Source organism: Pithys albifrons, chromosome 15, assembly GCF_047495875.1.
Source record: "Pithys albifrons albifrons isolate INPA30051 chromosome 15, PitAlb_v1, whole genome shotgun sequence".
Classification (NCBI taxonomy): domain Eukaryota; kingdom Metazoa; phylum Chordata; class Aves; order Passeriformes; family Thamnophilidae; genus Pithys; species Pithys albifrons.
The window spans coordinates 18,891,655-18,916,061 of NC_092472.1; the positions used below are offsets into that span (position 1 = coordinate 18,891,655).

At 47.5% G+C, this 24,407-nt stretch overlaps 1 protein-coding gene across 1 annotated transcript in view; it reads left to right on the plus strand.

The window, feature by feature from the left end:
- Positions 1-509: 509 nt before the first annotated feature.
- The window catches only part of LOC139678839 (organic cation/carnitine transporter 2-like), a 28,768-nt gene continuing 4,870 nt past the window's right edge, over positions 510-24,407 (plus strand). Inside the window, exons 1-9 of the mRNA XM_071570045.1 lie at positions 510-1,024; positions 10,535-10,638; positions 13,036-13,190; positions 14,526-14,697; positions 15,649-15,775; positions 19,175-19,275; positions 22,079-22,293; positions 23,463-23,645; positions 24,102-24,237. Coding sequence (XP_071426146.1) covers positions 632-1,024; positions 10,535-10,638; positions 13,036-13,190; positions 14,526-14,697; positions 15,649-15,775; positions 19,175-19,275; positions 22,079-22,293; positions 23,463-23,645; positions 24,102-24,237 — 1,586 coding nt within the window. The 5' untranslated portion in view covers positions 510-631. The remainder of the gene's footprint in view (positions 1,025-10,534; positions 10,639-13,035; positions 13,191-14,525; positions 14,698-15,648; positions 15,776-19,174; positions 19,276-22,078; positions 22,294-23,462; positions 23,646-24,101; positions 24,238-24,407) is intronic.

Genomic DNA, 24,407 nt, shown 5'->3' on the forward strand with positions numbered 1-24,407 from the left:
TGTTCGGGCACAGGGTGGGCTCGATGCTTTTAGAGCTCTTTTCCAACCTAATTGATCCTGTAATTCATCCCAGCGCTGGTTTCTGAATCCTTTGGGATCCCACGCCTGTATGAACGGGCTGTTGCTGAGCAGCAGTCACCGAGGGCCGGGCTGGGCGCTGGGAAGCGGCTCCAGGGCATGAGCGAGGCTTGCCCGGAGCCGAGGGGAGTCGGGAGATCCGGGGCCGGCTGGGAGCACCGAGGGACCTCCGGAGGGAGCTCCGGGGACGCCGCTGGGGGAGCTTCGGGACCGTCCGGGAGTACCGGAGGGAGCGGGAGGAGCTCCAGGGGGAGCACCAGGGCCGGCCGGGAGCGCTGGGGGAAGCGCGGAGAGCAGCGGGGAGAGCTCCGGCGCCGCCCCATCGCACCGGCGCCCTGTCCCCGCCCGGCCCGACCGGTGTCCCTCCTCCCGCGCCCCCGCCGGCTCCGCGCCAGCCCCGGCCGAGCCCCCGCCGCGCCCCCGGGCGGAGCGCCGGGCACGGCCCCACCTGCGGGGCCCCCGCCTGCAAACCCCACCCCCGGGCCGGCTGCGGAGCTTCCTGCCCCGCCACACCGGCCGCGGGCACGGCGGCCGCAGCTCGGCCGCGCTCGCCATGCGCGATTACGACGCGGCCACCGCCTTCCTGGGCGAGTGGGGCCGCTTCCAGCGCCTCGTCTTCTTCCTGCTCAGCGCCAGCATCATCCCCAATGGCTTCAACGGGCTGTCCATCGTGTTCCTGGCCGGCACCCCCGAGCACCGCTGCGCCGTGCCCCGCGGGGCCAACCTGAGCGCCGAGTGGCGCAACGCGAGCATCCCGCTGGAGCCGCGGGGCGGGCGGGCGCTGCCGAGCCGCTGCCGCCGCTACCGCCTGGCCGCGCTCGCCAACTTCTCGGCAATGGGGCTGCGGCCCGGCTCCGACGTGCAGCTGCAGGCGCTGGAGCAGGAGCCGTGCCTGGACGGCTGGGAGTACAGCCGCGACGTGTACCGCTCCACCATCGTCACCGAGGTGCGCGGGGCTGCGACACCCCCGAGCCCGGCTGTGCCCGGCCCCGGGGCGGGCTCTTCTGCCTCGGGGAGGGTGAACAGGGGGCAGGGAGCGGCGGCTGAAGTGCCTGTGCCAAAGAGTCCGGGTGGGCACGATGCTGCGGGGAGCGGGAGGGATGCCAGGGCTGAAGGTTGCCGGAGGAGCTGCCCGCCCTCGCCATCTCTGCTGTTTTTTGCTCGGAGAGAGGTTTAAATGGAGGGGGAAGCAGAGGCTGAAAATAGAAGCCCGATAGTTTCTTTCTGCCACACTCTGACCATGCCGGTGAATTTTGTGTGTGATGGAATTGTCAGTGCAGCGTTGGATGGGGACGTGGGCAAGTCTTGGTGAAGACACAACCAGCTGGGGCTGGAGCAGGGTGGGCTCTCGCTGGCTCCGACGTGGCTCTGCCATCGTCCCCGAGGTGCGTTTCCACCTGCGCCAGAAAGAGGAAGGATTTTTTCCTGAGAGGGTGGTGAACACTGGAACAGGTTGGCCAGGAAGGTTGTCGATGCCAGGGTGGATAAGGCCTTGAGCAGCCTGGTCTAGTGTGAGGTGTCCCTGCCCGTGGCAGGTGGGGCTGTGTCTGGGTGATCGTTGAGGTCCATTCCAATCCCTTAACATTCTATGATTCTGTGATAAGCAGCCTCCAAATGCATGCAGGGCATTCCTTAACCCAGCAAGACTGGTCCTGTGCAGGAGCTGCTTCTTGTTTCATCAGATATCTGTGCAAGGGGCCAGAGGAGAGTCAGCACCTGAGTTGAACTTGTTTGGTGTTGCAAACACGTCTCTTTGAATTTGGGAGCCAACAGGGTTTGTTTTCTTTCTTTAACAAAATAAAGGTGGTAGAAGTCATAGGATCACTAAATAGTTTGGATTGGAAGAGGCCTTTAGGACCATCCAGTCCCACATTCTGCCATGGGCAGGGACACCTTCCACTAGGCCAGGCTGCTCCAAGCCCCGTCCAACCTGGCCTTGGACACTTCAGGGATGGGGCAGCCACAGCTTCTCTGGGCACCTGTGCCAGGGCCTGCCCACCCTCACAGTTGGGATCATCCTGAGCTGTACAAGATCCAGAGCTTGGGGAGCACTGGGTTTGTGCTTTGTTCAGAAGGACCCTGAACTTTGATGTGTGCCCGCAGTGCCTCTGCTTTGGTCCTGCCCACTGCTTTGGTCTCCCTGCTCACCTGCTGGGGCAGGTCAGGCTCTTGTCTGTGCAGATACATGCCTCGAGTCAGGTCTGTGGTCAGGGCAGTCAACTGAAGCTGAAGCTGTGCTGATTGTCACTCTTGTTTCTGGTGAAAGCTGTACAGACCCACAGGCTGACTTAAGGAAGTGGATTTGGAGGATATTTGAATTTCAATCCATGTATAGGCCTTTTTCAGAAGGCTTACAGACTTTGTATGGTTCTGTTGCCAAGTTTTACAGAGCTGGAGCTGTATTTGCTGTTACTTCTTGCTTTGCAAAGTGGGTTGTGATGGGTGTTTGGGTAGTGATGGATGTGATTACTTAATGACCATAAGCTGATCTGGGCACAAGTCTTCCTTGGGGGGCCGGGGGTGAGGCAGGAAGGACAGGGAAGGTGCCGTGGCAGCACAGGGAGGAGTGGAAATGGGGACACTGGAGTTGCTGGAAATTCAAGCAAGGGCTTAACTGGTTCTGACAAGAAGCAAGGCATTGTTGCACCTATTGCTAAAGACCTGCTGTCTTCCTCGAGAGGAAAGCTGCTCGGAATGCCTAGGCTGTAGCTGAAATGCACTGTTGTGGAAGGCTGGGTGCTCTCAGGGCATTGGCATCTTCCCGGGCACTCCTGTGTGCGGGGTTTGTTCCCCGTGTTCTGTAATGGTAGACCTGCCTTAGACCTGGTGCTTTGGCTCTGGAGCTTCTTCTCTCAGCCTTGGCTTGGTGTACATCAAAATGTCTTGAGGTGTGGGAGCCAGTGAAGGGGTTTGATGGTGCATGAGGAGAGGGAGCCGTGCTGAGCCCGCACAGCCGTGCCCGCTGCCTGTGACTTGGCAGGTGTCCCATGCCCGTGGGAGGCAATGTTTGTCTGCCCAGGCATCAGGCACTGAGGCGCTATTTTTTCCCTTTAATTTTAATGTTTCTGAGGGAGTTTCGCAAGAGCTGTGCCCTTTCACCTACTTACAGGTTTTCGGTGTTAAACGTGTTTGATTTCTTGGCTTGCTGGTGCTTCTTTTATGATTAACTAATCTTGTGTTTAGTTGCATATCTCTAACTTGTTGAATAATCATGAGGACCTTTGTCCCAGATTTCTGTAGCCAACACTGGGAGGGGGAAGGGGGATTTTTTTTCAAGAAAGCTTTTTGCTGATTCTCTCATGACTTTAGAGAAACCTTGTTTATAGATTTTCTTTTCAAGGGAGACTTAAAACATTCAGTTCTCTCCCACGTGGAGAGAGGCTTTCTTTTCTCACACAGAGTAACAACTGAAGGTTGTTATTAGCCCGTCTTCAGTATTTAACCGGCTCCAGTGTAACCAAATCCCTTTTCGTCTGATACTTTTTGCAATGCTGTAGCTCAGGGGGTAAGAAAAGCTTTACTTTGGCTCAGGAAACCATCTGTGTCATTCTGGTTCCTCCGTAAGTCCCATAAAAAAGGAATGTAGAAGTAGTAAAAGTTCATACATGGTAGTAAAAGGACTAAGCCAGAAGTAATTAAGGTAAAAGGGCGACTTCCGCCAGTCGTGGCTGTTATGGGGCTACAGAATAACTGGGAATAGAATTGAGGAGAGGAGTTACGAGCATGAGTGCACTGGAAATGTGATACAATGAGAAGGTGTTAGATGATACATCAGTCAGAACATTTCAGTTCACAGGGGAGTAATTCTTACATAGTGAACCATAAACAGACACCAAATTTTGTATGTAGGTATTCATCTTCAACTTGTAAACGTGTCATATGGTCCATCAGTTGGAAATCTGTTCAACGCAGGTGCTGTACACCAGAGCTGGATGTTTTGTGTGTGTTTTGCTTTAGGGACTGTTGGCTTTTGCAGAGGAAGGATGTACATGGTGGGAATTACCAGGTGTCCAGAGCTGACTGCAGGGCTGGTGCTCCCTCCTGGATGGATGTGCATGGAGAGTTCTGGGCAGACATGGGGACCCAGGGAATTCCAGTCCCTGCACCCCAAGGATTGCAGTGCCCTGTTGTGCTGTTGGATCCCAGTCCCTGGAGGTCAGTAGGTAATGCCAGACCTTCAGGAAGCAAGAGGAGACTGCAGCATGACATCTGGAAGGACACAAATGGGCTCTGTGGCACAGAACTAGAGGTCTTGGTGTTCACTCTGTGTTGGAAGGCAGAGGAATGTATTGTTTTGCTTTACCACAATAAGAGCACAGGCTTATGCTGGACAGTGTAATTTACAGTCAGAGAATCACGGAATGGGTTGGGTTGGGAGGGACCTTAAGGATGACCTAATTCCAACCCCTGTGCCTGGGGCAGGGACACCTTCCAGGAGACCAGGAACTGTGAGCAGCCAGCGGCTGAAGTGCAAATCACACCCGGGTCATCCAGACTCAGCTCTCACCCAACTGTTCTTTAACGTTAATCATCTCCATTATTTCTCATCTTGTAAAATAGGAGCTTCCTCTTCATTATTACAGGTTAAGAGCTTGGTGTTTTTCTGACTGAAGTTGATACTGGTAACTTCTCATTCCTGGGAGTTGATAAAGCTCTGGTGATTTGCAAGTAGAAATCTTTGTGTTATTAATCTTGTCAGTAGAAGGGAAAAAAAGTTTAGTTTTCATTTAGTAAGTAAATATGAATGTCTGACAGATCTATGAAGGTTTTCTAAAATGCTGTGGGTTTCAAGGTGTGATTTAAGAAGAACATAATGCAGGAGTGTTCAGAATTGTATAAAGTGCAGGCATTTCTTATCTTGCAGCATAAAATTAGTATTGCTAAAGAATGATAGGCCTGTGGTTGATATTGTTAATGGTGACAGTGCTCTTTCAGCAGCACCATGGACAAGTAGTGACAGGGTAACGTTCCCTTCATGTCATCTTTCCTTTGGGATTTGAACTCAGCTCAGGTTTCTCAGTTGGTAATGTCACTGCCCTGTTTCCTTTTTCTCCAGACATCTACAAAACTTGTTGTGTGGAGAACAGTTCAGTTTCTGAACTGGAATTATAAAATATTAGGCAATTTCCTTCCTGTTCCATGCAAGTTTTATCTCTGGAAAAATTTAAAACAACTACAGGGGGGAAAATTAAGCAGAACGTGTGTTTTGTAGATACAGACTTTGTTTACTTTAGGTGGTAAGTTCTAATGTAACATCGAGAACTTCTAAGTATTTGAAATGTACAAATGTTTTTTCAGAGGAAAGGGTGTTTAATAACACTCATAGCTCCCAAGTAAGCTGAGAATATTTGTATGGATATAAACAAGACCAGATTCTGAATCAAAGGTTGTTAAGCACTCGGTTGTGAGACTGAGATTTTTTGAAGAACCTGCCTCTTCTTGCTAAGAGAAGCAAGTGGAGGGAGAGTGTTGGCTTGGCTTCAAAATTCTTGCTAACATGTCGGTTTTTTAAAAGAAAATATTAATACATGGGACTACCCACTTCGTTTTTCAATCATGTGTGTCAGTCTCAGCAAGAAAGAAAAACAGTTTAAAAATATAAAATAAAAGAGAGAAAGGATGATGCCTTGTAGCTGTAGAAATTCCTTTTCCTGTAAGACTTTGGCTTTTGGTACAGGAGTGTAATCAAGTAAAGCTCTTGAAGCCTTTGTATTTGCCATAGTCCAGCTTTGTTTAGGGTTCTCATGATGGCATTAGGAAAGTTGAATATTTCTGTGGTGGAGCAATTCCCTATTCTGAGAAATTGGCTTTTTTTCCAAGCATGTTTGGTAGTGGTGTGTGTTTGGTCTATACTGTTACACAACAACTTTTGGTGTTTTGAAGAGACCAGACTTGCAATTTTTATGCCATGATGTATTAAAAACATCGAGCAAACTTTATACTTCAATGAATAGGCATCTTTTATCAGCAATTAAGATTTTATTACTTCCTGTTTTGCCATCTCTTGGCATATTTGCAGTGAAAGTGAAGCAGGATAAGGGATCTGCACTGAGGCCTGGGTGAGAGCCACGGTGGGATTTGGTGTTAGTAACTCATGGAGTGCCAGCTCTCCTTTCAAGGCAAGTGGTGCCCCCCAAGTGCAGTGGATACAGAGCCTGTACACAGAAAATTACTCTTTGCCACTTCAGATTTTGAAGTGTCAAGACAACTTGGAGGGATATTTTCTCCTTGTGGTGTGGTAGTATCTTCATCTGGACTTGTGGCATCCCTGTCTGCTTAAACTGGCCTTGTAATTTTAGTTTAATACTGGTATTTCATGGTTTGAATGTTGCTCCACAGTTTGCAGTTTAAAGAATTCAAATATTTTGTCTTGGAGACTGAATTTTGTTGTGATTGTGGTTTGAATGAAAATTCTATGTTAGTGTTCTGTTTGGATAGATGTGTTCTATGAATGTTCAGTTAAACACTGGAAAAGTGTAAGGCAGAATACAGAAAGTGTTAGTCTAGGACCACTGACACACTTTAACCTGTGCTGGTTAGTGCAAGTCTAGCTAAACCTGAGAATACTTCTTGTTCAGGTTGTGTGGTTATGAAAGGCTGGAAGGTTGGGAGGCTCTTGTGTTTGGGGCAGGGAGGAGATTTGGGGGAGTAGTTTAGGGGTTTTATTCTTCTTGGTTTTGTCACTGGGCTTGCCTTTATAGCATGGGATTTGGAGACATGGTTCCAGGTAGCTGACTTGCCATGAAAGAGGTGAAGCAGGATTTGGAAAGTGCTGTCCTGGAGAGATGTGGAAGGGACTCTCATACTCAGCCCCCAGACCTGTGCTTGAGAAGGAACTGCTTCAGTCCCTCTCCTTTTTGGGGCGACCCTGCCTTCTGCCCCAGGCTCTCCACATTCCTGGCCATCTCCATAGCCAGTCCTCTTTTCCCCATCCCCTCCTTCCACCGGTCCTCACCAGCAGCTGTGCCAGCCAGGAATCTGCTGTGGAGGTGCTTAACTCACCACCCATCCCGACCCTGACGCTTAAGTGATCATTGCTGCTGACAGAGGCAGCCTGATGAACTGTCTGGGAAGTACAACAATCACAAAATATCAGCCCAAAATAGCTCTAATCTGGGTAAGAAGTTTAACCTGCAACAGGGGATGTCCCAAAGCTATAACAAAGCAGAGTGGGTGTGCTCTGTGCTGCTGGGTACCAGAGTGAGCAGCTCGATGCTTCCCAACATCAGCAGCTGCCCCGTGTAAACAGAGTGTTTTTCTGCCGTTTGGAGCCCAGATCCCGTGCTGAGGTTCACCTTGCCTGGGTCACTGTTACAGCTGCCAGGCTGGTTCAGAGGATACTGAGACGTGAAAATAGCACATGATTTTAGAGCACTGGGTCACGCTATGCTGTGTCCAAACAGCACTGCCAGCAGCAGAGTTTAATCAGTAACTACTCCTGGGTCACTCACTCCTGGCCACGCTGGGCTCCACCAGCGATGCTTTGGTGACTTCCTGGTGGGCAGTTGGTACCTGGGGGAAGGGCATGGCTGCAGAATGGCTCTGGAAGGCTGATGTTGGCATCACTGGCAACATAGCAGGCCTTATTGGTGAGTCATTAAAATGCTGAAGACTTCAGCCTTTATTTACTGGGGCAAAGAGTAACAGACCTTAAAATCCCTTTGTCCTAAATTGTTGTGTTTCTGTGGAGTGTAAATAACTGCTGTTGCACAACCAAGGTAGTTCTCCTTTGTAAATCTGATGTTGAAGTTCACTTCGGTGCTGGTTCAAGTGGTCTGCAGCAAAACAGCTCCTCACACAGCTTTAACAGAGAGGGCAGAAAAACAAGCTGGTATTCACTGCCACACTTGAATGCTGAGTATGTTTGCACCTGCCAGTGCACGAGGCTGTTGGCAGAACTGTGCTCAACACTTTAATACCATGAACTCTTCCAAGAAAGGTCTCTCCCTCAGTGCTCTGAAGAAAATGTTTGTTACAGGGCACAAACATGCCAATGTCTGGAAAACCAAGTGTTGTGCAAGGCTTATGCCAAAGTGCAGGGTGTGGGACACGTGAAAGGAGACAGTGGACTCACAGGCACAGGGTGATTAGCTGGAAAGTAATGACCTATTTAGTAGGGAGAGACTAATAACCAAGATAGTTAAGATTTTAGTTCTGTTACTGAGGATGTCTGACTCCAGTAGTTGATACAAAGATGACTTTTTGTGAGGAGGCAAAGCTTTGTAAGTGCAGGATTTGTGTTTGTGGTATCTGTTTTCCTGGTAAGTGTTATCATATGAAGGCATGTGATAACCAACAGAACCTTTGGCCTGTATAAATTTGATAACAATCATTTGCTGCATGTTTTCAAGTTGCCAGATATATTTTGCTGAAGCTTCCTGGCTGTCTTGGGCTCTGTGGTCATCATGGAATGGCTTACACCTCCTTTAATCTATAGTGCAGCACAGCTTTTGTTGAATGATACAGGTTTAATTATGTTAATTACAGTTCTCAATCCACATGATATTGATAACTATAATAAGTTCAATTCCTTAATATGAGTGGGATACATTTGTTCTCACACTGGAAAGCCCCAGTTCTGGAAGGATCTTCTGTACTGGTGGCTGATTGCTGGCACTGTGGGGTGTGCTGCAGCCTGTGCTGAGTGCTGGTGCCTGAGCTTCAGGTGCTGTGAGGATGGAAAGGTTTGGGGAGCAAGTGCAACAGTGAGGTTGAGGGTTCTGAGGCCTGATAGAAGGAGAGACTTCTCAGACATGAAGCCACAAACAGGTTTATCAGTAGAGAGGTTAATAATGACTTGGATACATTTACAAATTGAAAAAGGTGCATTTTCACCTTAAAAATAATGATGAGATGAATTTGCAGGATACTGTAAGGGCTGGCAGCAAAAGTTCCACAAATGCTGAGGAGAGCACAGCCTGTGTGAATGATCATAATTCAGCTCTGGAACAGCTCCCAGTTCTGGCTCAAAACTGGATGCTGTTCCCTGAAATAAGTGATGGCTCAGTCGTGTTTTGACACAGGGATCTGAGAGTGGAAGGGCATTGCTGGTGCTGCTCATCCTGTGCAGAGATTTTAGGGATCCTCCAGCCTTGAGACACGGACTGGGATGTGGCTGTAGCGTGACTGTCACCAGGCTGAGGGCTGAGGACTCAGAGCTCAGTGCCAAGGACAGGGGCTGGCAGGCAGTGGGACAGCAGCACTCCCACCTGCAGGACCTCAGGGGAGGAGGAGGTGGAGTTGGGACACACAGCAGTGAGTTTCTTATGGGGCACATCAAAACAGGCTCAGGTGTTCCAGTACAAATTGACTAAAACTATGATTAATTATTTGTAATTGGGGGGCGAGGAGGATTAATTATTGGGGTCAGGGTGAATATTTTCATTTCAGCTTTTTTACTACAGATTAAAACCTAAAAGTTTCCATTCCTAAAACATCAGAAGGGGCCCTGTGGGAGCTGTTTGAATAACTAAGCTCAGGAGGGTTTGGCCTCACATCAGAAGCTTTGGTTGCCTCCCAGTTCCTCCCCTGCAGGGCTGCAGCACCTGCCCCTGGCAGCAGGCACTGGGCACTGGGGCAGCACTGGGAGAGCTCTGGGAACTCCTCCAGTCACAGCAGAGCTGTGAAGGAGGGGAAGAGGCAGCCCTGCTGGGTTTTGTCCTTTCTTCTAATATTTACACATTTTTTCCCACAGATAAGCAAAATAAAGCCAAGACTATTTTAATAATAGCTGTTTGTGTAGATAGAAAAATAACATGAGTGCTATTTCAAAAACATCAGACTGAAATGGGTATGAGATTGGAAACTATTGCAGTCTTCATTCAATAAATATTTTCTATTTTTCCTCCTTTTTGTTTTAATTTTGGAAATCTTCATTTGGTGTATATTTCAGTTTTTATTCAGAAATCTAACTGAGGTTAGTTAGGTTCCCAGGGAAGAGTGAGCAGTCTCCTGTCTCCCAAAACCATGTTCAAATATAATAAAGGCTTCTTCTTTCTATATTCCTGTTTCTGTAATTCAACTTCTCTTAAATTAGAATGTGATTTTTTCATGGGAAACATTGCAATCTGCAGGGCAGTCAAGTTTGGGAACTCTTTACAAGGGCATGCAGTGACAGAGCAGAGCAGGAATGGCTTCAAACTGCCACAGGGAAAGGCTATATTGGATATTAGGAAGAAATTCTTCCCTGGGAGGGTGGGCAGGCCCTGGCACAGGTGCCCAGAGAAGCTGTGGCTGCCCCACCTTTGGAAGTGTCCAAGGCCAGGTTGGACAGGGCTTGGAGCAGCCTGGGGTAGTAGAAGGTGTCCCTGCCCACGGCAGGGGGTGGAAGTGGATGAGCTTTGAGACCCCTTCCACCCCAACCCATTCTGTGATTGTATTCTCACTCCTTCCAAACCATTTAGGAGGGAGGGCAAATCCTGTTTATTGAAGACTTTCATATTCTCTCTCCCTGCAGTGGAATCTCGTATGTGACAACGACTGGAAGGGACCCCTGAGCACCTCCCTGTTTTTCGTGGGTGTCCTGCTGGGATCTTTCATATCAGGACAGCTCTCAGACAAGTAAAGTATTTACCCCAGAGCTGCTGGCTCTTGTTGGATGCTGCTTTGTAGGCAGTTCTTGTATGTCAATAAGTGCCTTTCTGCACTCCTAACATGTCTGTGTTCTCTGTCTAACCTGATTCTACACAAAATGTGTAGAGAAACGTCCTGAACTAGAACAGAATGTTACAAAGATTATTACTGGGTGTTACCTTTATCTGTTTGTTTTTGCAATGAAATCACTCTGGAGCAAACTGGCTTTATGCCAGAAAACAGGTGTAGGAGGTGTCTTATCTGGAAGAATCAAATCGGTGACAGAGTCTCCTGTTTACTTTGGACTTTGTTCAGAGGGATACCTGAGGCTTGGTTTCCTTTGAGTTTTTTAAGTCAAATTTAAAATTTTTGTTTTACAAACCTTCTCTTCCTCGTCATCAAATCTGTCATCTAAGTCCAATGACCTGCACTCGTGGAAGCTGCAAGGCATGAATGCTGTTCAGTTGTACTCCAGAGAAGCAAGGCTTTCTTTTTTATCAGTACAAACATTAAAAAACCCCCAGGAAAACACCATTAATTTTTGTGATGTTGGCCATTGTTTGTTTTTTTGTTTTTTTTTTTTTGTAAAGCTCAGTTTTTCTTATTCTCTCCCTGGGATTTGCTGTGCAATGCATTGTGTGCTGTCTTTTTAATTCCCAGAGAACAACATGTGGTCCTTTAATTTGCTGATACTTGTGGAGTTTCTGTTTCACTGAAACACAATCTTCATGTCACAAATCTTGTAGCATCATTTAGGGGCTTTGCACAGTTTCCTGCTTGTCAGGTTGGACAAATCTTGAGCTCAAAGACAGCAATCCTTGGAAATCAACCAGCCCTCCTGGACCTCCCCAGACACTTCTCCCTTGTTTGCAAGTGGGAGGTCCAGCAGTGTCTCCTGTTGTCAGCTCCTCAGCCATCTGTTAGGAAGTCATTATTGATGAGCTCTGGAAACTTCCAGGGCCTTGTCCTTCAGCATGTACTGAAGTGGTTGAAGCCCCCATGATGGCCAGTGCCTCTGGACAGAGGAGGTTTCCTGTGGTGGTCTGCAGTGGAACCCACAGCCCTGCCCGTGTTGCCCTCCCTGCTAATCCCAACCCATGAGCTCCTCTGGCTGGTCATCCATCCCCAGCCAGAGCTCCAGGCCTTCCAGCTGCTCTCCAATGAGGGGCAATTTCTCCCCTTCACAGTGGGGAGGCTCCCACCACTTCATCCTGGTGCTGCTGCCCAGTCCAAAGAGCTCCTTGTCTGCCACAAGGATCCTGAGTGTCCCCCATGGTGAATCCCTGGCAGGTGAAGCAGGAGCTCTTCTAGTGCATCCAGGAGCTTCCCACCCTCACACTCACAGCAGTCTCCTCCTGCAGCTCCTTCCCATGGTGAGAGATCCCCACCAGGTGCAGGTGAGGAGGCAGTGGGTGCAGCCCATGCAGGGCAGGAAGCTCATGGTCAGGGGCTGCTCCTCTGCATGGGTAGGGTGCCCCAGGGAGGCGGCTGTGGACAGTGTTGTGCTGCCCCTGCCTGCTGCAGACAGTCCTGCAGTGAGCCTCAGACATGAGCAGTGGCAGAATATTTTGGGGGGGTCTGTTGGTGGTGTGTTGTGACCCCCCTGAGGCACCAGCTGTGGAGCTCCAGGTCAAGCTGAACTTTGGAGTGGGGTTGTGTGAACCTGCACTCAGCATGTCCTGCCCCGGTGCTCTGGGGCTGCCTGGGCCAGGACACCAGCAATGGCTCTGACAACGGTCTGATGGCTTCAGTTTGGTGAATTTCTTTTTATTTTGGTGTCGGGGTTTTTTTGTTTCTTTTTTTGTTGGTTTGGTTTGGGTTGGGTTTTTTTCTTTTTTTGATGCTTCATTGATAGGCCTTCTGGAGCCCCTTCATTTGGTTCATCTTTAAGCCAAATGAAATGCAGGTTGCAGCACGGGCTCCCTGACAGCATCTTACAGACCCGAGGTTTACCTCTCTTCCAGAAACTTGCCTTCTTCTTCTTCTTTCTTCTCCTTTGTTAACATGCTGATCTGTGTCACAGACTATCTTCTCCTTGGAGAAGAAAGAGCTTTGGATACTCTTCCATTTTAATTTGCTCCTGATGATTTGTCTCCCTGCTCATCCTATCAGTTAGAAGGATAGTGTTCCAGCACAGAGGTGAAGACAACTTAACCAGCAGCCCTTGGAATATTACTTTCTCTTGGCCAGTGATTTTTTTAATGTATTTAGAATAGTTTTGCCTGTCACATTTCCTGAACCTCTGATTTTTGCAGAAGTTTTGTATCTCCCTAAGTGTGCTTATAAGGAATCTTATTTGTCTGAAGGTTTCATTCATGATGTTGTATAATCATCTCTTTTTTTTTCTTTTTTTTCCCCTTTCTCTTTTCAATCTGTCCATGGAAGGTTTGGCAGGAAGAATGTGCTGTTTGCAACTCTGGCAATGCAGACTGTCTTCAGCTTCATACAGGTCTTCTCTACCAGCTGGGAGATGTTTTCAGTGTTGTTTGTGCTGGTTGGCATGGGACAGATATCTAACTACGTGGCAGCATTTGTTCTTGGTATGCAAGTCCTGCTGGGCACAGTATGTGTTCTTTTATCTTGTGCTTTTCCTGCTCCTTTTCAGTCCTGGCTTAGGGTTGATTTGTTTGGCCAAGCAACAGTTAAGAGTGTGGCCTCTCCATGCATGGATGATTTGTCTTCTCCTTGGAAGTTTCCAGTTGATAGAGATGCAATTTGAGTTAATTCTGTGGTTTGCCAACCTAAAAGAGTCAAAATCCCAGAAATACATTCTTGAAACCAAGACCATCTTCTAACTGGAGAGATAAGACATATGAGACATCATTTCTGGGGGGTTGGAAGTAGATGATCTTTAAGGTCCTTTCAACGCAAACCATTCTATGATTCTGTGATTTTCCAGAATTTTCTATTGTCCATTTTGGGGCCTAATTATCTATGTTAGTTAAAAACTTGCAAAAGAACAGAAATAGGTAGAATAATTTTATATTCTTCATTAAACAGACAAAGTAAAAGTGCAAATGTCATCATGATTTTTGCTTTTTATACTTTCAAGTTAACTAAGACCATATTTGATCATGGGAATGTGAATTACTTTGTGAATATGAGATTTTTTTTTTAAATTATTAATGTTATTTACAGTGGCCTCACTGCCCAAAGCACCAAATGGTGGTAAGAAATTCCTTCTGGGCCAGGGAAAGGCAGGTGAGGGATGAAAGCAGTGCTCAGCCGACCTCCCTGCACAGACAGAGCCTGCTGCAACTGCTGGAATCTTCCTTGATTTCCAGGGGACAAGGAAGATCAGATTTCTTTCTGTGTCTCTTGATTTGCAGGTTCCAAAACATTTCAAAGGGGGTCATCGACCTCTGTTTGTGCATTTAATTTTCCTGCCAGTAGCCTGGACTTTGTTAGTGACCAACATGAATTCCACAGGTGTACCCCAAAACACTGTGACTTTTTTGGCTAAATAGTCTTTTAGAAGGTGATTCAGGTTGGGAACCAAGTTTAGAATTATTCTTTAAAGAAGCTGGAGAAGGTGCTGTGGAGGTCAGGCTGTGGCTTTACTGCTGAGAAGGTTTTACAGTATGTCAGGTGGTTTCAGTTCCTCAAGTCAAATGTGAGATTCTAAAAAGATAAAAGTCTAGAAATGGGAGCTACAGAAATACAGCGTGGCCCAGTTCTCTTCCTTTTATACATGTAATCACCTCAGCTGATGGAGGAGCCCTGCATGGAGCAGCCTCTGAACCCGGGGGGGCAGAGCTCTCACACTGCAGCTCTCCAGAGTCCTGCACTGCAAAGCCCATTGTGGGAGTATTTTTTTAAGTTATTTGGTTGCTACTAGGTTCAAATACTAATCTTCCCTCTGCTGTTTTGAACAGGCACAGAAATTCTTGGCAAATCAATCCGTGTGCTGTTCTGCACCCTGGGGGTGTGCATATTTTATGCCTTTGGCTACATGTTGCTGCCCCTCTTTGCTTACTTCATCCGAGACTGGCGGATGCTGCTGCTGGCCCTCACCCTGCCCGGGCTGCTCTGCATCCCTCTCTGGTGGTGAGTACCTCTGCCCTGCACCACTTCCACCTTCACGAGGCCCAGGCTGCAGCTTTTTAACATCCAGCCTCCAAACCAGTGAAATTCAGGAATGGGTGGGTGGGGTTGTGTCCTCTCCCCTCCCAATCATGTAGCTGTCAGTCCATGGCTTTGTGTGTGATCTGACTGATGCCCAAAGAGCCTGCCCTTCATTTTCTATAGGCTCCTATAAAATTAAGTGGTGCACATGCAAAGAAAACAAAAAAAAAAAAAGTCAAAAAACTCATCCTTTGCATCAACTGAAATCCACAGACTGAGGTCTGACCTGAGGACAGAAGGAGAGGACAGTTGTTCTGGGAAGGTGGGCATTGGTAGGGTGGCACAGATAAGACAAACTGCAAGACAGTGCTTGCACTTCTGTGAGACTTCCATGTTTTCTTCCCTAGCTGATAAAACACTGCTTTTGGTGGCATGTAAAGCTGAAACAGTCCACTTGGTGGTGGTGTTCCTTCACTTACTCCTGCAGCTGTGTTTGTGATTCCCTCTCACACAATGGAGTGACTGGTGAATTCTGCTCTCTGACTGGCCTTTCTGTGACAGTATTTACAGCTGCCAAGTTTATATGTGTTTGTCCTCTAAGGACATGCCTCTTGATGTACAGTATGCTGCTTGTGTATTGGCATTTCTGAATGTCTTTAACTGAACTGTTTTCCCATACTTTGAATGTTTGGATTGCTCTTTTGTCTGAGTCATTGATAATTCCTTCAGCACTTCTGAAATCCATAGAGACATGATAGCCTGTTCTTGTTCACTAGGCTAGTCTGCTCTTGTAAATCTGCTTTCTGTTGTCACTGCACTAATTCCTGCAAGATGTGGCACGTTTTGAGATCTTTCCTGGAACAATGTGTGTTGGTGCCTGCAGCAGTGCTTTCTGTGGAACTGCAGGCTTGTTGTTCTGAACCTTCTCTGCAGGGTCATCCCAGAATCTCCACGGTGGTTGATCTCCCAGGGAAGGTTTCAGGAGGCAGAAGACATCCTCCAAAAAGCTGCCAAAACTAATGGCATTACAGCCCCAGATGTCATACTTGACCCTAGTGAGGTAAGATTTGTTTAGAAGTCCAGTTGTTTGCTGGGCTTTATGTAAAGGGATTCATTTCCAGGTAGATTAATGGAGTCATTCCTGCACTGTATTTTGTGCTTCTCAAATGGGTGAAAGATCATCCTTTTCTGCTGAAAAGCAGAATATCCTTTCCCTTCTTCATTAAGATTTGTAGAGCCTTTGCTGTCCCATTCACATGGCAATGCCAACACCTTATTGATCCAGTTTATCCCCTTTTTTCCTTTAAAACTCTTACCTCATATTCATTATCTTCCCCAAAAGATATCTATTGCTTAGTGATCTAAATACTTGTGCCAAACAGACTCTATGCTTGTTCAGACAGTTATATAATCTATAAAAATCTAACACAGGACTAATCCTGACCTTCTTATGGCAGCTTTTTTTCCTGGATTTTCATTAGAACACATCTTTCCCCTTTTTTCCTTCTTCCTACTCATGCTGTAGCCATGAATACTCATCCATTGCCAGCTCTGCAGCAGAACAGAAAAAAAGCTCTGGCTCCCACATCTGCCTAAGGTCACTGTTCCTGGAATCCTCTCTCTTCTTCTTAGAAAGAAGCACTGATCTGTTTGCCGTCTCTGGATGGGGCTGGATCGTGAAGCAGCAGAAGGCAGGGGCAAGAGTAGGGATGTTGTCCCAGGAAACACTGGACCAGGGGAAATGCTGACTGTGCAGCAGTGTGGGCTGGAGTATGTGATGCTTATTTACAGACAAATCACTGCACATCAGCTTTCAAAAACACATCCTAACATTCTGACAATCAAAGGAAAATGAGCTGTTTAAATGCAGAACTCTGCCCATCTCTGCTTGTTTTGGTAAATATGATGCTGTGGCCAAAGATCTGTGTAAAACTTCTCTCCACCGGGGTCTTTATGCCATTCCTGTGACAGCTTTCTGGAGAGCTGGGAAGCAGAAGGCTCTCAGCCCCTCTGAGGCTCCGGGCAGCCTGTTTGTGCTGCAGAGAGGTTCTTGCAAATCTGGCTGGCCCTTTGCCCTCGTGCATTTGGAGTGACTTTGGGATGGAGGAGCAGCCCGGGCTCACGTCTGCAGTGCCCCTCAAACCCACACAGCTGGAGGGCAGCGGCTCCAGAGTTTGCACTCCAGGGCTCTCACACCAGTTGGGGTCCAGCAGGTGACACAAACCAGCTGCAGAGCAAGAGAGGGCCTGGCTGGTTGAACCAGCCCTTGTGGGGGGGATACAGATGTTTGGATGACAGGTTTCATTTCAGACCTTTGGTGTGTCTTCCCTGCCCTTCTCATTGCTTCTTGTTCTAGACTGTCCTGATAAGGATTGTGTTGTTGTTTGTCCAGCTTCTTAAAGGCAGGATCCCTTTTTCTCATCTACTGACTCTGAATTTTACTGTTCCTGGTTTTGCTTTGTGGTTTGCTTGAGTTTTCTCCCTTTTTTTTTTTGGTTTCTTGGCAACAGATAGTGGCAAAGGGGGAGAGTACTTAGGAAAGATCATGTGATTTATGAGAAAGGGCTGTGAGCTGTGAAGTGAGTGCAGTTTGTGTGATGTAAGTTTGGCTTCAGGCAGTAGGAAAGCAATCAAAGGTAAAGAACTGTTTGCCTTTTGTAGAAAATGGGATTTATGAAAGCAAATACATTGAAATTGGGCATGAACCAGACTGCTATTTCATCATCCAGATCTTCAGAACCGACTATCACTTAGAAAGAATTTTCACCTGACTGCAGGGGTTACACAAACTCCATGTTGCTTTATCAGAGTTTTAATCAATGGAATCTGTCCTCTTAAATCCCCTTTTCCATATTTTGGAAAATCGCTTCCTTGGTCCCCCTTCTTAGGGGTCTAAATTAAAGTCCTAATTAAAAAAAAAAAGTAATTCGTTCTTTTTTTACAGTCTTACCAAGCACAAAAACTTTTCTCTTGTTTCATGGATGAATATCCTTGCATTGTTTACATGGAAATGCTTTTATATTGAGGGGCTGGAAAGTTTAATGGGGAAAGGAGAAGTTTGTTGTCTTTTTGTTTATATTCTTAGAAGGGGATCTCAAAACTAGAGTAGATAATGATGGGCACTCTTCAGCTCATTAGCCAGTTTGTCTCAGTTTAAAAACATTGCTGTTAAGTCCGGGATGAGGAGTCATTTACTGTCTCTGCCCTGCTGTGATTTAATCTCCTTATTTTTTGCCGTGTCTGCAGTAGAAGTAGAGGACAGTTTTTCACCTTTTTTTGCCAGTCTTTGAAGACTTCTGCATCTTTTAAGAGGCCCTTGGTCTTCTGGCCCTTGCTAAAGACCCTCTCCTTTTGTTCAAATGTCTCACCATCCTTGTTGCTCTCCTGTCTGAGTGCAGCTGATCTGCCTCATTCTCAAGGTGTGCTGCTCAAAACTGGGCATCAGAACCCTGTCAGTAGTGACACAAATATTGTCAGTTAATGCTGTTGCTTTATAATTCAAGGAACAAAAAGCAGTTGCTTCGTGAATCCTCAGGCAGAGAAGGTGATTGCTACAGAAGCACAGAATCAGAATGTGCTGAGCTGGAAGGGACCCACAGGGACCATCCAGTCCAACCCTCAGTCCTGCCCAGGACCATCCCCAGGAGTCACTCCCTTGCCCCAGAGCATCATCCAAACCCTCCTGGAGCTCTGGCAGCCTCGGGGCTGTGCCCACTGCCCTGGGGAGCCTGGTCAGTGCCCACCACCCTCTGGGGGAAGAGCCTTTTGCTGAGATCCAACCTGACCCTGCCCTGACACAGCCCCAGCCATTCCCTGGGTGCTGTCCCTGCCCTGGCACAGCCCCAGCCATTCCCTGGGTGCTGTCCCTGCCCTGGCACAGCTCCAGCCATTCCCTGTGCCCTGTCCCTGCCCTGGCACAGCTCCAGCCCTTCCCTGGGTGCTGTCCCTGCCCTGGCACAGCTCCAGCCCTTCCCTGGGTGCTGTCCCTGCCCTGGCACAGCTCCAGCCATTCCCTGGGGGCTGTCCCTGCCCTGGCACGGCTCCAGCCCTTCCCTGGGGGCTGTCCCTGCCCTGGCACAGCTCCAGCCATTCCCTGGGGGCTGTCCCTGCCCTGGCACAGCCCCAGCCATTCCTTGGGTGCTGTCCCTGCCCTGGCACAGCTCCAGCCATTCCCTGGGTGCTGTCCCTGCCCTGGCACAGCCCCAGCCATTCCCTGGGGTCCAGTCACTGATCACGAGAGTGAAGAGTTTCAGTCTAAATTTTAAGTGACTTTCAATTAAGGAAGAGTTTCTACTTTCACAGCTAGTTGGCTCTTACAGTTTATCAATTTTTTTAAAAGGAAGGCACCTGTTTCAGCATATCAAAATACTGAGGTATGGGGGGGGGGCTTATTTTCATAATAATTATTTTGCAGGAATTTAAAGTTCCCATGTTTTGTTTGTTGTTTGCTTTTTTGCAGCTGCAAGATGTGAATTCCCAGAAGCAACAGACATACACCATTTTGGATCTGATGAGAACCCGAAATATTTTAACCATCACAATTATGTCAGTGCTTCTTTGGTAAGCAAGTGTGATTGAGGAGTATGTCACTTTAAACACTAAAATATTCTGAACAGATACAGACAAAACTAGCTAAAAATCAGTGACTTGCTGGCTGAAACAGCAAAGTTCTGGGTGCACAGGTCCTTCATTTCAGTGACAGTGTAGAAACACATCTGGATTGTTGTTTTTTTCTGAAGTAGTCAGTTCTTGCCCTGAACTGAGCAAGAATTGGATCAGCTGGCAATGATGTGTGGGAATCCTTCCTGATCCTGGGCCTTGGGGAATGCTCTTCTGACTGTAAGTCTATTAGAGGAATGAGTCATCCTTACCCTCCACTCACAGAACTTCTGCCCAGGGGTCTGAGCATGATGCTTTCCATCCCTTTTCTATTGGTTCTCAAAGGGATAAAGCTGCTGCTGAAGTTCTAATCTGAGATTTCCCTGCACTTTCCTGCTGTCCACTCTGCCTACCTGCCATTCTCAGCTTGGTTTTCACTAGCTGGAGCCATACTTCATGCTCAGTTTCATTAAATGGTTGTTATTTTCCTTTACTAGAAATCTCAGAAGACAGGAAACAGAGAGGGTAACCTACAGCCTGCCAGAGGCTGTACAAGTGAGGTTTAATTACTGCATCTACCCAGTGACATAACCAAGAAGGTCCCTCAAGTGCTTTGCAGCCAACTGAGTTTATTTGCTGCCTTTCTGAAGAACATTCCTGTGTTTAAATGAGGCAGAGCCTTGGAGTTCAGTCCACTGACCTGCCAGCACATACAGGCTGATGTGGCATTTTGGGTCAAAGGATGACTTGGCTAATATTTAAACCAGATTCTCTGGCCCATCACCAAGTACAAAGCTACAAACATACCGAGAAAGGAACTTGTGCAAACAAACAGCTCAAAAAAACAAGTAATGTTGGGTCTTTGCAGAAATGTCAATACAGTGTCCATGTAGTGTCTTGCCTCCAAGTCCATTGCTGACTTTCACTTTTAATTGAAGTGAGTCTGCTCTGCTCCTAATCTGCCTGAGTAGAGCAGTGGCTCCTGGGCACAGCTGGTTTTGTCTGAGTGGTTGTAGAAATCCAATGCAAGACCTGTTTGAACAGCATTTCTGGTAGGAGGAAGCAGCTGAGAGGAACAATGACATGGCAGTGTAGGATCCATCCTAGTGCATTCAGTAACCCATGCTGAAGGGCTTTTAACCACATCATGAGTGAAGCTTTATGATAGGCAGGAAAAGTCAAACATGTGCAGCTGACTTGCACAATCTTATCTCCTCTCACAGACAAGTATTCATTTGGCTTGGACAATTTTTTCCACTATTTTAACTTGTATGTCAGTTACCCAACCTCCTTTTAATTCATTTCCCAAACTATAAAGCATCTTGTGCTGGCTCACAGCAGTGTTTTCCAGCCCATGGTATAATAATGGTATATTCTGCATTATGAGTTGATAGTTCTCACGGAAAAGGTCTGTCAAAGAGGATGGATGCAGACAGCAGTGTGTCACCTTTACACAGTGCTGAGTGTTTTGTTAATTTTGAGTGAGTAACAGGCCTTTAAACTATTCCCTTTGCAAGGTTTGCACCAGGGAGGAGGAAGTTTGGCTTCTTGGCACCCTGGGATGTGTAAATACCACTAAAGTTTTCTTACAGAGTGTATAACTGTATCAAGGTTTGCCAGTGTGGTGAGCTAAGGCAAACTGCTACCAAAAGGGAGTTCCAGCATCATAGTTTATTGCATATAAAAATAACCCCAAGGAGTGCAGAATGGGTGTATTGCACAAAGGTGTGGAAAACACTGCAGAGTGGCTTTAGGGTAGGGCAGCATCACAGTGGGGGTCACTCTCAGACCTTGCCAGGTGCACTAAGACGCTTTATTTTAAGCCACTGGACCATGAAGGCCCTTCCCATATGCAGTGAGGAGGAGAAGAAAGAGCTGATCTGTTGTCCATGATCTGTTTGGTGCTGTGCAGTGAAGTTGCTCCAGGTTCTGCTATAACGTAGATGCTGAACAGGATGAAGTGCCAAGTGCTCTGTCCTTTGCACCTGGACATGTCCTGATCCAGTGCCTGTTATCTCCTTAATTACTACATTAGACTTGTTGGTGAAGTTTAACCTTCTCTTCCATCTCTCCCAAGACATGACAGGGTTTATCTCCAAGGCCAGTTCTGTGTCTCCCCAAATCACATGAGGCCAGCTCTCTTTTAGCAGAGGAACAGTTAATATGGCAGTGTCCCAGCCACCAAACTGTCCTGCTGCACTGCCCAGCCCAGGCACCCAGCCCTGCCACTGTGCTTTGGATGCTGCCCAGCCAGGGTGGGGCATGGCAGAAGGAACCCCGGGATGCTGGGTCTGCCAGGATGCCATACTCCTCCTCTCTGACTTTATGCATAAAGCATAGAGCATAATGACCCAGAAACAATGCTCTCTACCCAGAGCTGCCTGGAAAACACAATGGAAAGCTGCTATACATCTCAGCAGCAGTAAAATCCAACAGCCCAAACTTTCAGGCTAAGGCCGTGGCTACAAGTAATGGCAAGTGCTGCATCACAGTAGTGTGAACAATCATCACTTACCTCCCTGGGTAATGTATTTTATTCTTTGACTTCAAAAGCAATTTGAAAGATCAAAAGCATCGGCACAGTTTAATTGTTAACTTGGTGTTTCTGAAGTCAGCACTTCAGCTGCTTCAGAGGTGAATGAGTCTGTGAGATGCTGAATTTGGCTTACACAGTCCCTTCCGTGCTTAACGGGGATGCAGAAGAGGTTCATGGCGACCTCAGGAAGGGGAGAGATTTGTCTGACTCTGTTCTTGTTTCTTCCAGGATGATCATCTCTGTTGGCTATTTTGGGCTTTCTCTGGACACGCCCAACCTGCACGGGGACGTGTACGTGAACTGTTTCCTGTCGGCGGTGATCGAGGTGCCAGCCTATGTCATCTCGTGGCTGCTGCTGCGCAACCTGCCCCGCCGCTACTCCATGGCGGCCGCGCTCTTCCTGGGGGGCTGCGTGCTGCTCTTCATCCAGCTCGTGCCCGCACGTACGGACCCTTCCTTCCTCTCACGTGGGCAGGAGGGGTGATGGGCAGTGCTGGGCGCTGGGCAGGTGTGGAGGAAAAGGCCCCTGAGGGGGCTGAGCACGTGTCCTGTGTTTGCCCCTCTTCCCTGGCCCTCAGTGCTGCTGCACGAGGGGCTCCCACAACAGCTCACTCAGGTGCAGTTTTAGAGGTGGGTCATTGTCTTTGTGATCTGTTGGGATTATCGTGGTAATCCAGTCTTGCCTTTAAAGTACATCCTTGGCAGGATGTCCTAGTAAGGTCCAGGTATAAAACCAACACTAAACCGACCAGAATTTGGTAAGAGAGGTTACCAAGAAGCTGCAGAACTCACTTCCCAGACTGCAGTCAGTGACTTCAGGCCTTGTTTAAAGAGTTATGTTCAATGGAGTCATTGTGGAAGCATTTTTGATAAGCAAAGATGCTTGTACTGAATTCCTGTTGATAGTTAAAATAAGGTGTGGGAACTGGAAAGGAGGGCCAAGTAACCTTTACTGGATCTCAAACCATATATACCTTCAGGCTAATTAGGTTAATGGGGTCAATATAAAGGGGTGTTGTTGCTTAGGACTTGTTTATAAATCAAAGAGTATACAAAAGAGAATGTGCAAGAAGTGCCTTGCTTATTTTATACACATAATATGTATCCTCTTTTTTTTCTTCTGTCCTTTGAGTCAATTGGACACTGATACAATCTATTTTGATTTTTAAACTAACTGTCCCAGTTAAAGCCAACCCAACTTCCTATAATTAAATTATTGACTCGTAGCTAAGAATGTTAATGAGAAACCAAAGCAGAAAACCAAAAATATCTTGTTTCAAATATTTAATTTTGTTCACTTTATTAAGAAGAGATTGTTTGCAATAGCAGAAACCTGGCCCCTGAAATCTGAAAGGGCCTCAACGGTTCTTGCTCTGTTCTCCTTATTTGTCACTTGGCAGGAAGCTCTGTGCTCAAAGGAAAATTAAAATGTTGATTCCTAGTAATCCACAAAAGAAAAAAAAATTAAAAAAGAACATTGCCTGTGTTTATGGACATGTAAAAGACAGCAGATACTGGAGCTAATTAGGCAGGAGTTACACAACTCCAGAGGAATGAAGGGCTCCCATGAATTGCCAGAGCTTTGTTAAGTCCTTGCTGTGTTTGGTTTCAGATGTCCGTGCACTGTCCATTCTGCTGGTGATGGTGGGCAAGTTTGGCATCACCTCTGCCTTCTCCATGGTCTATGTTTACACAGCTGAGCTCTACCCCACCGTGGTGAGGAACATGGGGGTGGGGGCGAGCTCCATGGCCTCCAGGCTGGGCAGCATCGTGTCCCCCTACTTCGTGTACCTTGGTGAGTGAGCTCCCTGCTGAAGGGATGCTCTGGAGACCCCCAGTCCTGCTGCCTCAACAGGGGCAGCTCTGGCAGCTGCTGCTTCCCACTCCCCTGAGTTCCTCTAACTACATTCATAACAATGTTGAATGTGATGTCAGGCTGTGGTGGGGTGGCTTGGTTGGTTTGCTTTTTGCTGAAAGCACAAATCTTGCACAGGTAAAGCCCTGTCCCTTGGTACAGATGTTATCACAGAATGGTTTGGGTTGGAAGGGACCTTAAAGCTCACCCAGTGCCACCCCCTGCCATGGGCAGGGACACCTCCCACTATCCCAGGTTGTTCCAAGCCCCATCCAACCTGGCCTTGGACATTTCCAGGGCTGGGGCAGCCACAGCTTCTCTGGGCAATTATCAGGGACTTAGAGCTGATTCTGCCTTTTTGTTTTGTTTTGTTTTTTGGTTTTTGTGTTCTGCCAGGTGCCTATGATCGATTCCTGCCTTACATCCTGATGGGGAGCCTGACTGTGCTGTCAGGAATTCTGACACTGTTTCTGCCTGAAAGCTATGGGATGCCTCTTCCTGACACAATTGATCAAATGCTGCTGGTGAAAGGGTAAGAGTCACCTTCTGATCTTCACACCCCTCTGCTCTGAGGAGAGCACTTGCCCAGGTATGGCCAGGGGGAGTGGCTGGTTTTGGCAGCACAGGTAGTGAGTGCTCTGTTGAAGATACAAAAGCTTGACTGGAGTCCTGGTCCCTCTTCCTAAGTGTGTATGTTCATCT